This window comes from Rhea americana, unplaced genomic scaffold (genome assembly GCF_003343005.1).
Source record: "Rhea americana isolate MKP2758 unplaced genomic scaffold, rheAme1 scaffold_88, whole genome shotgun sequence".
Taxonomy (NCBI): Eukaryota; Metazoa; Chordata; class Aves; order Rheiformes; family Rheidae; genus Rhea; species Rhea americana.
The window spans coordinates 1,594,521-1,612,357 of record NW_028187066.1 but is presented as its reverse complement, the minus strand read 5'-3'; the positions used below and the strand labels follow the sequence as shown (position 1 = coordinate 1,612,357).

Here is a 17,837-nt window from a genome sequence, read left to right as displayed (position 1 = left end):
AGCTACGTTTCCCACAGACTGGAGACTGTGAGAGGAGGTTTCATGCTGCAGTGATGGGAAATAAATGTTTAAGTATCAGYGCAAACCTCGTTTGTACTGATTGTTGCCCAAAAGAGGGTTAGGTCTTTTAATTCCAGACAATTTCAAAACACTTGAGGCTTATAAAGGTAGGCTTTGAAGAGCTACTGCTATCACAGGACCAAGGTATATACAACAAACTGTTACTATCACAATGAGACTAAAGAAACACCAGGCGTGAGACTTGAATAATAATGCGCTGTGCTGTGCCAGCTATACCTCAGACTTATGTCTGTGGCATTCAGTTTAACCATTAAAGCTTCTCAAATCTAATCATTTCATGCCACGTACCCTGGCACTGTTGTATAGCAGCTGTCCTTTTGTAGTTGATATGTAATTACATCATGAAAAGACTTTAATTACCATATTACTAAATTACCAGCCAGCAATCCTTTCAGGTTCAGCCCTAGCTCACTTCTGTATGGACTATTAGCCTTCTCCACGCTGAAYGCTTTTGGTTGGTGTAAAAGGGAGAAAAATTGTGCTAATTGTAGGTTTTGTTATGAACTATTACGGAGCTTGATGTTATGGCATCACTAATGTCAATGATGAAATTAAACTTCTGCTAATGATGCAATCACAGTTCTATAATAATTAAATGGTAACTGCACATGATACCAGAATCCTGCTAAGAATGAGGTGATGTCTTCAGAGATTGTTGAAATAACTTGGAGGGAGCCACTTCCATTGGCTCATTCTTGGACTCTGCTATAAATTTACCTTCTTATACCATCAAAATTTATGTCCAAATATTGACCAAAGCTTTTTTWAATGTGTTCCTCTCTCTCTCTGTCTCTCTCAGTGGTTAGCATTGTTCAAAAAGGCTGCTGTCTAGATAGGGACTAACAGTGCTGTAGTCAGCTGTCTCCTGTAGAATGCTTTTCTGATGAGCCCTGGTACACTGTGCTTTGCTTACCAATTTGGCAGATACACTATTAGGCCAGACTCTCTGAATAGCTTGCTTTTTATTTTATTTTTTTTTTAATAGGGAATACTAAATCTTCTCTGCTCACTCTTTTAAATAGCATTGTTTGATTTTTATATTGCTAAAGTGACTTTTACCTCTAAACTGCCATAATACACCTTGTTAATCTCTGTTCTTTTTAGCTTTACAGTCTTTATTTGTATATTGTTTTACAGCTAGTGATGAAGCCATAGTAAATCAAAGACCTAAATGTTTTTACTGATTACTGCCCAATTATTGCATAACCTCATGCAACGTAACATTTGCCCAATATTATTCTGATGACTCTAGGTCAATATAATCATATTAACTCTCTCTGGCACAAGAGTTCTGACTTTCATGTTGGCTGTCCAAGGAGTTGTTCAGGGATTACGGAGGCTGCTGTGTTGTGCCGTGTTACACCTGGAGGTGTTACAGAGCCATTTAAGTTAGTTCTGCTTTTATCACTATATGAGATGCAAAATATCACAAGTTATTTTGTTTTTTCCATAAGCCAATTGCTAAATCTGCAAATGGATTTTTAGGCTTTTCTGATTTGTTGGCAGAAAATGAGACAAAATAAGTGGTCTGACCTTTCAGAAGCTTTCACAGACTTAGAGGATAAGTGAATTTTTTTATTTTATTTATTTATTTATTTATTTATTTATTTATTTATTTTTACTTCATCACTTTTTTTAATTATCTTTTTTGCTTCCTTGTTTCCCTTACGCTTACGTCTTCAGGGCATATTCACCCTCTAGTTGAACATGCATCCTCATGTCCAGAGAAGATTTTCTCTTCCTTTTTGCAAATGTAGAATTAATGCTAARGGATTTGGGATTGTTAGATGATAGCAGTTTGAGTGAATGCTTTTATGATCCTCCCATGTGGGTGCAGGATAAACAATTTCATTGGTGCTTCAGGTTCCCTGATATGGGAGAGTGTGTTTATAACACTGACTTCTTGCAACATAATAAAATAGGGAATTGAAAATTGAATTCTACCTTGTTTACTGTTTTGCTTCTTTCCCCTTTGCTTCTTGTGTTGAATCTTACTAAATCTCTACTTTCTATTTGTCTATATCGTGATGTTTTTCAGCTGCTCTCCCTATTAATAGTTCTCATTGTAGGGAGTGAAATTGGGGATTAATGAGGTTTTACCAAATGAGAGGCAGAGAAATAGTCATGTTTCTGCTGACTGAAGCCTGACTCTGTAGTTCAGATGGGATTTTTGAAAAGGCATAATTGAAGATTCTCATCTATTTCTGTAGTTCATGGTATCTGACCTCTTTTCAAGGCAGTTCAGAAGGGGGATTTTTTGCTGGATGATCTTAACGTTGTATGAAGATGGGGACTAAGAAAATGTTCTAGTATATTACTGTTGTAGARTTCCTTTGCTTTACTCTTTGATTTATAGTATTTTTCTTTAAAAAAAATGTAATTTTCTTTTTCTTAACTACTTATTTTCTAATCTGAACTGTGTATAATATAAGTAGCCTCTTTCTTAAGCCTCTTGCTTCCTTGTATCTGCATGAACAACAACAATAATTGTATTTTGCACTTAGCCTTTCCTCCAGAGGCCTCTTAAGTACTAACTTGRTTACAAAGCTTCTTCAGTCCATAATATTTAAAACAGTGTTTTTATTTCTGTCTCCTCCTAAGATGCAACAAGCAGCAAATTTCTGAACCACGCATGGGGCCTTTTCACCCTGTAACTACACAATCTGTTGTGGCTGTTCTTCCTTCTCTGAAAATTCTCATTTTCTCCAAATCCTCAAATGGTGCCTTTTCTCAAGAGGCCAGAACCACACTTTTGGACCGTATTTTGGCCAAGCGATGTGCATTTACCCTTGTTAGATGATGCTGGTTCTTTTGGCATTATCTCTCAAAAGAAAAAGAAAAGAAAGGGGGGGGGGATCTTCATTGTTTCAAAGCTTGATTGTGTCAGGGTGATAGATAAAGCCTGATCTGCTCAGGAATCCATGARGTGAAGAGAGACTGGATTCGAAACAAAGCCAGTTTCTACCACACATTCTCATTCACTGACTAAGGTTTGGTAGGTGAAGCCGGTTCTGCCCAGCACAAAATGCTGGAAAAGAATGTGACATCTTAGTTGCATCTTAGATGCAACTTAGATACAGTCAAATCCCATCTCGCTTTGTTCCCTTGCTTCCCTTTCTTGGAAGCCTGACTCGCAAGCCTGCAGAAAGCACTTCTGTTTCACTTACCATTTGTCCTCCTTCCAAGAAGAGTAAGAACATAAGGTTCATAGGAATAGCAGTGACCTCAGATCTTGCAGGATTTTGTGCTGGTTAAAGCTTTTGGAGGCATTTCAGGAAACACTTCAGCAAAGGTTGGGAGGGGGTATTGGATCAGAAATCAGTCATTGCATTCAACGTGCAGTGGTAAGAAAGCGGAATGTTTTCTGCTGATCCAGTGGACAATGAGTTCCAGAGTACTGGCACATTATATCTAACAGTGACTTGGCAGAAATGATTAATTTGGCAGTCAGCGATCATAGGCTTTTGAAGACAAAACAAATATCCTGCTTCTTCTCCAAACTCATGTTTTTTCTGGGAGAGAGCTCATGCCTCAGCAGAGTCTATGGCAATCTAGCAGATGTTGGAGCCATTATAAACAGTTCTGATGTATGGTACGTTCAGTTAAGTCTTCAGTCTTAACCGCAGAGACATCTCCTACCCATGAACTCCTTACTTTTCAGACCCATGAGGAAGGAGAGGAGTTTTCACTATTCAAGTGCTCTCAGTAAATTCGAAAAACACAGCTAATTTGTGCTAGTTTCCAAGACCAGTAGATTCTTTAACTTTCATTCTCATATGTGCTCAGCCCTTGGGGTTGGGGAGAACACAACAGCAACTAACCAAGTCAAACAAAAATGTTGGTTGCTAACGCTGCAAAYAAAAGCATTCCCTTGCCGCACATTTTTATTGGTGTATATGTAAGCACCAATTGAGGAAAAATTCCTATTGTTATAACATCTTCAAATGTGTGTTGCATATGTAGTCTGGAGAGCTTGTAGTTTGTGAGACAAGATGAGCGAAGGATGGAGAGACCCCATTTTAATCACTCTCTTGCCTGTATGGATGCATAAAGACTCTGTGATCTCTAGTACAGGCAGCTCACGTATAAGCAAGTGTACCACAACCCAGACCTACCAGTGCACTACATTAAGCTCAAAACCATCTTTTCATCTGTGCCTTTTTTACAGACTGCAGAGAGACTTGTGGATTCTTGCTTTCAGTTTTACAAGGCCAGAGCTGAGGCCCTCCCARGCAGGCTGGGAGTGTTAACATCTTTCTAGGCTTCAGACAGCAGGAGAGGAAACAGGGGAAGCTCCCCAGACTCGCTTGGTGGATGTTTGCAGTGCTGCTGTCCTCATTGTGCCAGAAGGCTCTTCTCAGCCCCTGGACTCAAGGAGCCAAGCAGTGCTGTCCCATCAGCATCTAGGCAATGCAGCTTGAGCCCCACACCTGGGGCTTTTAGTGAGGGCTTCCGTTCTCGGCTCTGAACACATGAACAAAGCAGGACTTGGGTAAAAATTCACTGATGCAAATTTAGCAAACTGTGACTTCAGTATACTTTTATTTTTCAGTCCAACTTCTCCCAATATTCTGTAATTGCCACTTGGTTAYGTATGCAGAAGAGCTGGTATCAATATAGACTTAACGCTTTTGGTACCCACTGTCATTCTGGGCTCTTCCTTACTGGTAAATCACCAAAGATCAGGGAGGGGGAAATGCCACACTTCTATGGTCAGCTGTATACTGGTACAATAAACACTGACTTGCACAGCAATTCCTTCATCCACTAAACCCAGGTTTAGTTACCATGGTAACTGATCCTGGAGATTAGTGCGATATCCTGGACAGGGCAGGGGAAAGACTTTGATTCCAAATATACCAGTCCAGAGGCTTGGAGCAGGCCACGGAGATGGCTGTGCTGCTTGTTCATATTCCTGGCATGGCCTAAATAATTGGTGGCATCTTGTTCAGCCATGATGCAGAAGCACAGTGGTGTATCATCATTGTGACCTTGGCCTTGGCAGTATTCAAACCAAGAATACACTGATACCATGACGGGCAGAGCATATCCCATGAGGGCTGTAAATCTCCCATATAATCATRCTGGAGTCACTGGCAGGCACTCTTCATGCGCCAGCAGGGTCTACTCTCTGTAAACAGATTTGTAATAGCTTCCTGGCTGCCAAGGTCCTCTGAAGATCAGTATGTTCAGATGTAGACTAACAGAATTGGTTTACGTYTTATAACACACAATTCATTCCAGAATGTTTTAGTTGAGTTAGTTAGCTTTTAGTTTAGTACAACTTGAACCAGAGTAGAAAATACTTCAAGTATTATATGTAAACATGTGAAGTCACCACTGGCAGATATTTCAGTAGCAAAAGTTGCTTTCTTTGTTGAAACAGTTAAATATCGCATACAGACAGCTGGCACCATCCCATTAGAAAATCTACTGTGATGAGGTAGGAGTACAAAAAAAATGATATAATTAGCCCTAAAATGAAACACTTAGTAAATCCAACTGCTAATAATTAGCCAAATGCTGCTAATGGTAATAACTGTGTACTTAAATTACATCAGACCAGCAAACTAGAGCAAGGAATTCAAGAGGGAGTCTTGTGGGAATGGACCTGCACCCAGCCAAAGGGACACCGAGACCTGGAAGCATGTAGCTCCGGGTGTCAAAAATCTCAGGCTGATAGGTCTTTTCCAGGCTGTTTCCTCTGCGGRCAACCTATAAACTCAGTATTATATTTAATTTAAAATCAAAAAGTGATGGTGGTATAGAAACAACTGAATTTATTTACCTGAAGAGTTGATGGTGGGCAAGTGCCTGCAATAATTAGATGCGATATATAGGGCAGAGAGAGGTCTCTAGGAGTAGAAAATCCCTTTAACTACTGCTTACTAAGTTGTTAGCTGAATACGTGAGATGAAATGTGAGAACAGTTCTAAAAACATAGATTATTATTTTTGGCAGTAAGGAAGATGCTTATTGGCTGAAGTGCTAGTATAAATGAGAAGTAAGCCCTTCCATGGAAAACTATGAATATTATTTTGCTATGAGAAATAGCTTCTACTTGCCTATTTGTAATCCTTTGTTAAAAATAGTATGATTCTGAATAGTATGACTGAAATAGTGGCCTTAGAGTATATTAGCACCATCCCATTAGAAAATCTACTGTGATGAGGTAGGAGTACAAAAAATGGTATAATTAGCCCTAAAATGAAACACTGTTAGTAAATACAACTGCTAATAATTAGCCAAATGCTACTAATGGTAACAACTTCACAGATGCTCTCCTGGGCAGATGCCACTCGCTGCTGGGCAGGACTCTGCAGAAGGCCTTAGTGAAAGTTTGGGGGAGTCCCTTGTTGTTCATGCGGGAAATACCAAAGCCCACTGGTGCAGGAAGTTATTTTAACCCTGCCTTTGTGCAATACCCAACCAAGGCAAGTTATTGCACCTTTTGTTGCCCACAGGGAGCAGAAGTTCCCCTAAGCCATTAATGAACATGTCTAAGCAGTCCACTTTAGCCACAGTGCATGAGATGGGACAAAATTGTCAATGGAAGAGCCACTAGCAGGGAAACCGCATTCCCTGTTAACACCAACTTTTTGTTCAGTTGAAAGAAAAATGATGCAGTATTTCTAGTCTGTCGTAATGTTTTTGTGGACAGCCTGATGTTCACACTGATAAATGTGAAGAAAGCAGAGCGACAGGACCGTTAAATGACTGTAGATGGAAATAATGGCTGAGGCACTTCTAATCATCTCTGCCGCCTCCCCGTGTCGTTGCTTGTTTCCGTCGTGCTGGAGATGCTGAGTGGGGTGTTTATGAAACATCACTTGGGTGCTGGGGATGGGGAGCAGCCGTCGGTGCTGCTGAGGATTGCAGCTTTCACCTCTGAATTTTATGGCGATGAACACGGCATCAGTAAGGTGTGTTTTAAATACCAGTTGAATTTTTGTATAATGGCTTATTTCACTATCCCTAGGCTGCCTCGATTGATGGAATTAAGGAAATTGTTTAAAGGCTTTGCACTGTAGTTCCATGGTTATTGCTGATATAATGAGGTGTTTGTCACCTGGCTTCTGAAGAAACACGGAGAAATGAGTCTGCGTGGGATTAAGGAGGGTAATCCAGTTAGTAACAAGTGATGCCAAGGTGCCAGGGCTGAAGTTCAGTAGTTAATTGAGAGTGATAATAAACATTATTTTGAATCTTTTTATGATCACTTCTCATTTCTTAACAATGAGGAAAAAAAATTGTTTGAGGTCTACCAGACACTAGCATTGTGCTTCCTTAAGTATATGTATATAGTTACCACAGTAAACAAGTACCTATCTAGAYTAATTCCACAGTTCTGAGACTTGCTTTCTTTTTTTTTTTCTCAGTTATTTTGTGACACRCGTAATTAAAATCTACTGCTTGGTTCCCCTTTGAATGTTATAAAGCCTTGCCTTATTCTTCCTGTCAGTTTAATCCCTCTTTCTTTTCCACTGACACATTTCTAATACCTCTTCAGACAGGCCAGACACTTCTGCTTCATCCGTGCAGAGTCCACAGGGCTTAACACCTTTTGACAAAATGGATACGTCTTCCCTGTGGCTTGGAACTGATATACGCTGTCAAAGAGGGTTTTCCAAATGGTCTCTTTGTCACCTTTGCCAGATTTTTATCCTCCATTTGTAGAAATGTGGAATTTAATGTTGCRTTTCAAATCATTTTTGGCTGAAAARGGGGTGTAATGGAATCGGGGTGTCCCCTGAATACTGCTAAGAGTAGAAGGTGCCTTTTTGTTTTGAACACCAGARTCCTAACAGACTCGTGACAGCAGTGAAATTACACTTTTGACCTTGCTCACTAAAGTGTTTCTTTCTCTGTATGATTAAATGAGAGTGACCAGCAATGGCTTTCTCTAAAACATATGAGGTTTCCCTGTCTCGTTTCTTATAAGAAACCCGGAAAGGATGCAGTGCAGTTCTCAGCTGGTTCTGTTCACACACACACACACACACACACACACAAAAAAGAGAGAAAAGAAAAGAAAAAAACCCTCCTTGCTTTGAGGAAAGGTGGATGCTTTATCCCTGTTAAAAATACAGAAGTAATTGATATGTTGATATTTTCTCTCTGCCCGTGTGGTTGCTGTGTCTTGATTGTGGGACCACCACTGGAGCACAGTAGCAGATTTTTACCCTTTTGTTGTCTCACTYACTACATACTTTAAAAGGGGATATAACTGCAAACACCAGATTTTGAAGCATCAGATCTGATTATAGAAAATAAGCAAGTAGTTTAGGTTCTGTGCAAATGTCGAAATATATTCAACAGTCTAGTTGGTCACTATGGTCTACACAGTTAGGTCAATCCAAAAGATAAATGTATTTTTATGAAGATTTGGGCTCTGGATGTTTCTTTTTGTTTGCCGGTGACTGAGAGGATGTAGCCCATGGCAGAATTTGCTTTGCTGTCAGCACCATCTTAGGATCTGCAGTGCTGGCACATCGCTTGCAGGCACTTGGTTGTTCAGGGCTGGGATCTTTACAATCAGAAACACTCGTAACAGAATGAAGTGGCAGGAGAAGAGATACAAAAGCAGATTTGTTTTGTGCCATATTAAACTACTTCAGCTGTACTTTGACTTTTCTTTCTAATGTAGTCCTGGTTTCTGTGACTCTGTGCCAGCTCCAAGCCAGCGAGCTTGCTTGCTGCGCGCAGGCCGCGCGGCCGTGCAGTGAGCGCAGTAAGCGCAGCCCTGCGGTTCCCTTCGCGCGGGCGCCTTAACGGGGAGCGGAGTGGTTGGGTTTGGAGGGGGGRGAGAGGACGGGCATGAAGCTCGCAGATCGTGTTTCTGAGGGGCATCGGAGGAAGTGACTTTGTGGCCTTGAGGGTTAAGAGGAGCCTGTGCGGTTCGCTTGCTCTCCCCAGGGTGGCGTTAGGCGGAGAAGAGGGCTTCGGCAGAGCGCTGAGGGGCTGCAGGCTGGCGACTCCTACCAAAACCAACCAAAGAAAACATCGTTTACTGACGATCGGTACAGGGTACCGTGAAGCGGTCTCCCCGTGGCCATGCTCTAATGCAGCGCCGTCCCCGAGACCCGCTTGGGCCTCGTTCGGCGTAACCGTGAGTCGCGGGACCGGGGGAGAATCCGGCCGGGCAGAGCAGGGCTTTCGCCCCCGGCCTCGCAGGTGAGGCTGCCAGCGCGTGGCTCCCGTTCTGTCACCTGAACGGTCCGAGGTGCCTGTTGCCGTCACGAGACCGCTGCGTATCTGGCGCGGGGAGTCAGAGGCCAGTAATGGGAAACATAAAAAAAAAAAAGAGAGAGAGAGGCTCTATTTTATCAAATATCCACATTATGTCCATGTGTTTTTATGCTAGCTCTTTCAGACGACCACAGGCTCAATCGGCTCCTTACGACCTTCTTAAACTAGCAGTGGCAATTTGGTCGCCGTCTCATCAGCGCCTCTGATCAGTCTGGCCGAGACTGCTGCCAGAGCRCTCGTCTCTGTGCTAACCCCGCAGGCCCGTCCCTTAAACCGAGGCTTACCCCGTGAGTCAAATTGCACGTGAAAAGGTCGTAAAACCCAGCCCCTGTCGTTGAGCAAATGGCTGTAGTTCAAAGCTGCAAAAATAAAAGCAAAGGAAGAAGCTGGTTGTGTTCTTAATTCATTTTTAAACGGCTTAGAGCATCGGCATTGATGATCTAGCATCCAAGTGTGCTGTTAAGGCTGAAGACCAGTTTTCAGCAAACCTTTGTTATTTTTTATCAAATAGGTCTTTTTGGAAACCTATAATGCATTCAGATCTCATAAAGAGGGGGAAAAAGCCATCAAAAATTCTGCACCAATTTGTCTCAAATTAGAGTTATAACCACCATGTCTGTCTTGTTTCATGCACAGAAAATTGTCTCTAATTAGAGCTGAGGAAGGCCAGTGGGAGCCTCCTCTAATCACTACATAAGATCATTTGCAAAGAAATGCTGCAAGTCTAGAAGCAGTAAACTTACTATCTGTCAAAGAACGACTGTTTTCTCCCATCACTAGGCTCTTTTCTCACCTTTCCCTRTGCAGCTTGGTCAGGTACCAGTCTGGTTTTTGCTACCTGAAACCTGGACAGTTCCATTTCTCTTCAGTAATACTCCTTCCATTTGCATGCTAGCAATATTAGATGGTGGTTCAGAGACTATTTTAGTCCAGTGTCCTATCCGGAACACTTGGAAAGTTATGAGTTTGAAGATAYGCCGTGCCACTAATTCTGCAAAGCTAGCTTGCACAAGGGTTTTCCATGTTAATGYGTCTACAATATTTCTTGGTTGCGTTGCAGTGCCTTAGATTACTGGTATAGAAGTAATGCTGACAAATTGATCAAATTATCAAGAGAGCTAATCTAGTCACAACAACAGGACAAGATCACAGAAAGGRGAAGAGTTAAAATTTGTAGAAATCTGAATCTGAACAATTATTTGTTTTGTCTAAACCAAACTCTGTGGTGACTCAAGAGGAGAGTTGGTACACTGCTAGTATCCAAGTGCTGAATTAATCTACAGACAGGTGGGGAGCAGCTCCAAATTAGGCATTAAAATCTTTAAGAGGGTATATGCTTCATCTAGCTCTTCTAAAACACCAGGTGTTGCTGTGCTTACAGAATTGCATAAATAATAGAAAAGCAAGAGAGTGAAATTCTGTGAGTGAATACCTGACCAATATATTCAGCAGGAACGCCGAGTAAATTCTTCCCCCTTGAAACTGCATTTCAGCCAGTGGGATTGCACCAGGGAAGAATCAGACCACATTTTGCATGCAACATAGCAGATTTTTAAGAGGCAACAGACAAGTGTTTGAGTTTTCTTTGTGCCATTTGCAGAAATGTATGTGAAACCTTCTAGCTGATCTATAGTCATTTCATTACTTGTCGGTTTTTGGCAGGTAGCTGGTTAGATTTGTGTTAAACAGGATTTGCTTTGCCATTTCCATTTGCTGTTAGACTAGAAACGTTCTGACATGACATATGACCAATCAATAACTGGAAGGTGGCTTGCATGAGTCATTTGAAGCCATAGTTTAGACAGCGTCAGCCACAACTGGGATTAAAACCTGCAAAGAGTTGTTCTGCAATCAGTGATTCTGCAGCATCTCCTCCGGGTGTCTGGGTTCCACTAATAAGGATACCCTGTAGACATCAACTGAAATAACTCTTGTCTTTGTTGCTTCTGTGTTTTTGTGAGCTCTGAAATGAACTTGGCATATACAAATATACTGTGTTGTTATCCAGCCTAAAGGATGCAGGACAAGAATTGTTATTCTGTTCTACTGATAACTTCAATAGAAAAGAAATGACTTGATTTTACTGAGGCTCCACAGAGAATAAGCATCTGACTGTACCCTATGGTTTTCTGTTGTTTTTCTTTTCTTTTTTTCCATACTGATGAGGCTTTATTACAATTACAGGGCTATAATAATCCGAAATGGTGAAGTCATTCCAATGTCTTCAGAATTCACTCCAGAGACCGAACGCCAGCGACTTCAGTATCTGGTAAGAGACCTGAGGACCAAATCAGCTRCTGCTGATTACCAGCTTTGTTCAGTAACACCTGAGGGGCAGACACGTGCCGCTGAGTTACTGTGGCTCACTGGAGGGCCACATACCTGCTGAACACATGTGCTTTAGCCATCAGCAAATGTGAAGGGAAAAACCTGCAAATCCCAATGAAAGTGGGCTTCTCTCTTCAGTGGAGGCCATCAGTCAGCCTGSCTGTACCTTGTTTGGCTGCAGACTTTGGCAGCTCATTGGTGTTGGATAATGAGAGCTCAGACACACAACTAACAAGCCGCAGAGGTATTTCCATCCATCCCGGTGTTTACTGTGTGACAGTATAAAACATCACAGACTGCTCTTTGTGCATACATGAGCTCTATTGCAAGGTTTTATTCCTTTGCTCTAGTAGTATCCTGACAGAGTCAGCTCAGGGAGAAGATTCCCAGCTTAAGGTGATTTCAATCAGTGTTAATGGTTGCAGGGTAGGATGGATGAAGAAAGACTAATTTAGTGTAGCAGAACCATTAAAACTGCGACAGGGAGATGGCTGAGGAGATATAGGATGCTTTTTACACCAAGTCATATTGACTGACAAACTGCCCCAGAAATGTAACAGAAGTCAAAATGGATTTTGTTATTTTACATGAAAACAGTCAAATCATTTTATTGGAGAACTGTTTATCAAAATATCATTCCTAACATAGCAGAGAGATTTCTTCTTTGCTTCCTCTGRTCTCCTGGTTTTATCTTCTAGAAATTCAGACTTAAGCCAGCACAGGCTTATTAGCTCTGTCTGATCATAGGTGCATAGGTCAAGGCAGGTGGTGTTCCCTATTCTTATATTTAATAGCAAAGGTGCTATTTCTCTTCAGCCTGGCCCAAGCACTGTGGTTTGAAACTAGGCAAAATGCAGGYTGTTGAGGGTGGGGAGGAAGGTTTTAAAGACAAATTTAAAATAAGTTTCTGCAACTGTCACATTTGATTCTTAGGTTCACTATCTTGCATCTGAAAATTTCAGAGAAAATACTATTTTGGGGGTATTCATATTCAGAAAACTAAATGCAGAGGAGTTGTAATAAATATTTATACTTCAGTTACATTTAAAATAATTTGTTTTCCTTTAAAATAAAAGGTATCTTTAGTATCTAGAGAGTCTAGCAATTCTAGGAAATAAGAGATAACACGTTGCCTACAGGGATTTTTTTGCTCTTTTGATGTCCTTACTGTCTTGTATTTGAAAATAGCAGCTGATCTGAAAAGCATTTCTGTCATTTCCTTTGGAAATTTCTTTACCTTTGTTTGTTTGTTTTATTTCTATATGTAACAAATGTGCCAGGGCTATGGGTATCATGTTCAAAGAAAATACATGCAAGACAGCAAGAGCGTGAAACAAAATTAGAGATAATTTCAAACATAACATTCCATAAGTAACATTTTTATTCTAGCGAGAAAAAAGAGACTTCAAATTTCTTACAAAGTTGGCGTAAACATTAAACTGAAAAGGTTGCATCTATCTTGGTGAGAAGATCTTTAGATAAAGTGAAAGTCCAGATAATTTTCCTTACTCATTTGGACTGTTGCCAGATTTTTCTGTCATTCTGTTACATTAATCAATGCATYGTTTTCAAAGTTCTTATCTGAAAGTTAATTTCTTTGGACTTATTCTGTCCCTTGCAATTAAAGCGTATTTTCTTTGTTCCAGAAACATTGCGCTGCTCTTTCTGAACAATAGGAAGAAATTCACGTAATCATTTTAGCATAAATATTTTACTTAGTAAATGCAGATGCTATTCACCTCATGGCTTGTCTACWTGGGGAGGTTATTGCAAAGGTAAAAGGAGGGCATGAGTTTACAGCATGCTAAACWTCAGCTGCAGATACTAGCAGATACTGCTAGTAACAGTCAGGGTGAAGAAGCACTATTCTGCCTTTAGTGCCTACTGACGACTTTGACCATGCAGGGAGCTGGTTTAGGTTAACTAGCATATTCTGTATTCCTGCCATGATTTTGGGGCTCTAACTTCCTTGTACAAGGAAGTCTGCAGGCTAATGAGTTGTTTAGGCGCTGTGAGTATCACTGTGTAAAGCCCTCCAGCCTAGCCTTAGACACAGATGTGTTCCAGCTAGTACTGTTTGAATAACTCGGGGGAAAAAATGTAAATGTTTTCTATATCCAGCTCCTGTTTTAATGCAATTTTATTGCTGTATATCCAAGAATGGCCCTGGGCATAGGCCTCTGGCATGGCAGCTTTAAAACAACAATCTCTCTACCGGCAGTCATTCAGTCTTCAGAGTAACTCTGGGTGTGTTCATTCCTGAGCCTCCACGTGTGCTCTGCTCTTTGCAGAGAGAGGACAACATACAGCTTCAGCACTGGCTCCTTGGCTCCTTGGTCTTCCTGCTGATTTCAGGGAGGCTCTATGGATGCTGGTGGGCCAAGGCAAGCTTGTGCATCAGGGAAGTTGTGAGGACATTCTGCTAAAAGGCAATCCTTCAATCAAATAGTGCTTCTTAAAGATGTAAGGTATGAAAGTGTTACACCTTGGTCCTTCAGCTTCCAAAGAGGTTCAGTGCACGTAATGCTTCCGTTCCATCATCAGGCATTCACAAGCTTTTTTTATGATTTTGTTTATTTATTTTCCAACACTCTGGTGCTTGAAGCTTACATAGTGCTTACTCTAGGAAAGCTCTGACTTTCTGTATCAGTATGTCTTGAGAGAGAAAACAAAATCCAGTGTTGAGTGGGAACTGCTCTGGTGCATTCTGCAGTTATGTAGGGAAAGATTGCGAGATGCAGTTTTCTTTTTACCTTCTAAGGAGGCTATTAATTYCAATCCTGATAGCCTAAACTGTAACAGTAGATGGTGTAACATTGTTACTTCTTTCCTCAGAAAATGTGTTTAAAATGAATGATGAATGAGAGTATTGCAGATGAGTGTATTGCTCCTAGTTATCAAAGTTGTTCTTCAAAGGTGTCATTTGAGGTCAAAATGATSCTATTGTGTATAGTATCCATGCATGCAGCCAGAGTGTGTCCCAAAAGTTCACAGCTCAGACCAAAGATGGTGTACTACTGCTGTCAGGGCCGAATACCAGTAGAGATTGGCAGCCATCGGTGGTATTGAGCCCTGATACTCTGCATTTGGCACCAGGCAAACAATGACTCACAAGCCTAGACAGACATGAGTTCACCGAGGGTGTATKCTTATTTTGTTATTCAGGTGAGGATGATTAAGTGATAATTAATTATCTACTGAATTAATTTACTGCTTACTAATTTATTTACTTATTAATTTATCTACTGAAGGRTGCCTGGGAAATCCAAGCCAGAACAGAAAATGAACCTAGATCTCCCAAATCTCAGTTCAGTGCTCCAGTTACAAATCAGCTGCTGCTTAATTTTCTTACAGTTTATAGATCACATGATAGATATATAGATTATATGCCTCACCCAGTGTAGAACTATTTTGCTGATCTGATATAGCATGTGGCACTATGGTTAAGRATATGCGTGGTTTTATGGAAAGGGTCCTGTCCTTTTATAATAGAGGAAAGACCAATCCAGAGATGGATTCTGCTTTCACTTCCCTCTACTACCACATCCTTGACATCATAACTTCTGTTTTGCTTAAATATGAATGCAGCCATATGATAATGGATGGTTTAATTTATAGAAGTTCTCCTAGATATATTGTGCTACACATGCTATTTTAAGTTTTAGTACCATGTAGTAGAAAATACGATGGGAGAAAATGGCACAAGATGATGATATAAGATACAATTGATGTAGGTGAAAATAGCAAGTCTGAGAATACCATGTAATGTAGTGAAAACTAGCGCCAATGATGTCCCAGAGCAGTTTCTTCAGATATAGCTGGAAAAGGTATCACAGGACTTGGCAAAGGGATGAGGGAAAGACACTTGCAAGGTACAGTAAGATACGCACAACATTCCCTGCTACATAGTTATATAGGACACGAATGTGCAAGTCTATGTTTAGCTTTGTTCCATATGTGCTTTGCTGATCAATATTAATTAAAAAAAAAAAGAACACAGCAGGAAATAAGTGGTCTCTTGAAAGAGACATGGCTAATATTTCCTTCAGCAGACTGTTTTATGTTACTAATGTTGAATGTAATAAATCTAACCATAAAATTTACCATAAAATGATCGGGTACCACAAACATATGATACAGAATATGCCAGTCTTGTTCCAAAAAAAATCTAATAGCTTTGAGAAGAAAATTGATGGAAAATACTCCAGGTTCACAACACAGAATAATATCATCTGATCATGCCTCCTAAGAATATATAAAATGTTTGACAAACACCCTGTTTATTAATAAGGAGGTAAGTATCGTTTCTCTAAATGATATTTGTTATCAAAGGTTCTTCCAATTTGAGCCTAAACAAATGAAAARAATACAGAAAATATGATTCCTCCTTTCTGTTGAAATTCTGGCAGTTAGTTCACTTAGTGTTTTTGTTTCTCATTTGATCAGTTAAAGAGATTTCTTAATGTCTGCTTGTATGTCTGCTTTAAAGATCTGTGGCTTTTTACTGTGTTGCTTTTTGTTTATTTTCTGATTCTCTTGCTCAGCAGAGTTTGATTGGGGTGCAGAGGGAGAAGAGCTCTGCCTTGTAGTAAATAGAGAACAGCTCAACAAACCAGACTGAAAAGTCAGAGCTGAGGTTTAGAGTAGAACATTCCGCTCTCTGTAGAATTACCAGTGAAACATCAAGAATAACTTAAAAATTGTTCACATAAGAATTCAGCTCACAGCCACCAGAAGCTTCCAAATTGCTCTTTTCCCTCTGTTCTACTGACGCCAAAAATATTAGAATCAAGTTAAGATCCCTAGCTTGTAAATCAAGCATTGAGGCTTGGCTGTGGGAGAGAAATCTTATTTGAACATTAGCAGTCCACTGGTAACTCTGCCARCTTTGTTAATCTTATTTCACTTGTGACCTCAGACTTTCCATCTGAGTAAATCTCTATGAAATGCAGTCTCTCCCAATAGCTTTCCCTTTTCAATAAGGGCAATTCTTGTTTTCAAGGGGAAAAATGCTAAAAGCCTCTAACTTCGTTTCTTCTGGACTTGTGATCTAGYGTAATAAGTAAGCTGATAATCTGATGGTTAAATAACTCCATTTTGATGTCAGGTATGAGCCTTTTTCTTTAAATAAGACTTCCTGTTTTATAGGTGAATAACACTAGTCTTCAGCTAGAAGTGGTTTGTAATGATTTAATCAAGCTAAACTGTGCATTTTAAAAAGTGAACTCTATTACATTTCCTAAGGAGACTATTTACGTCATTGTTTACAGTACCATCAACTGCAAAGAATAAATATTACAAAAGAAAGTCCAGCTTTCTCCCATCAGTGTGTAGCAATGCATCAAACAATCGTTGGGGATGTTACATCTTCATTGTAACTGGAAAAAAATAAATGCAATATTGCATATACTTTTGAAAAGAATCCAGAGTTATGAAAGGGCAAAAAGCCTCATCTGGATGAGTACTGCTAGACCTTTGAAAAGTCAGTAGTACTTCACAGCCATTTCTGTAACGAGGAACAGGAATCCAATTAGATGGCCCTGGAGAGAAACAGACTGGGGGGGGGGCAACTTGGCAGGCTGCAGATTGCAGGAAATAATATAATCCCCTTAACCGTGTGTGGAGGGAGAATTTGACGGAGCCCGTGTTCCAGAAAGGGATCACGATGTCAAGATCACGCTTGCGTGCTTGAAAGCTGCCTCTTGAAAGCAGCCTCCAGCCTCGTCCACTGCACAGAGCAGTCTCCCGGCACTGCATCTTGGTGGAGCTCGGAGGTGGTTTCTGGCAAAGGCAGCAGTGACAACTCGAGAGTAGGGTCGAGCCATGATGTGCTGAGCCTCTTCCAACTAATTAAATTAAATTTAGCAGGAGCAGRCTCAGCCCTTAAATGCAGGAAATATTTTATTGGGAACTATCTGTGTGATGGCTGCCAGGTAGATCAATAAGGCCTTGCAGTACTTCCTGCGGCTCACGTTTGATGAGTACTAGATTTATGACAAACTCCGAAACTAAAGCCAGCTCATTTGGTCTGTCCTAATGGCAGCTGCTACTGGAGATAAGACAGACTTTGTTGTCTTAACTGTCTGGATAAGAAAAAAGTTATCTGCAAAAAGGTTAAGAAACACAGGTCTTTTTCAGCCAGTGCTCTGTAACCAGTTTGGCTTGAGGAATGCACTCGC

The 17,837-nt window shown here is 40.6% G+C and overlaps 1 protein-coding gene across 1 annotated transcript in view; it reads left to right on the top strand.

Moving 5' to 3' along the window:
• Positions 1 to 17,837, top strand: part of PPM1H (protein phosphatase, Mg2+/Mn2+ dependent 1H) — a 77,137-nt gene that overhangs the window by 25,993 nt on the left and 33,307 nt on the right. Inside the window, exon 5 of the mRNA XM_085323837.1 lies at positions 11,515 to 11,599. Coding sequence (XP_085179963.1) covers positions 11,515 to 11,599 — 85 coding nt within the window. The remainder of the gene's footprint in view (positions 1 to 11,514; positions 11,600 to 17,837) is intronic.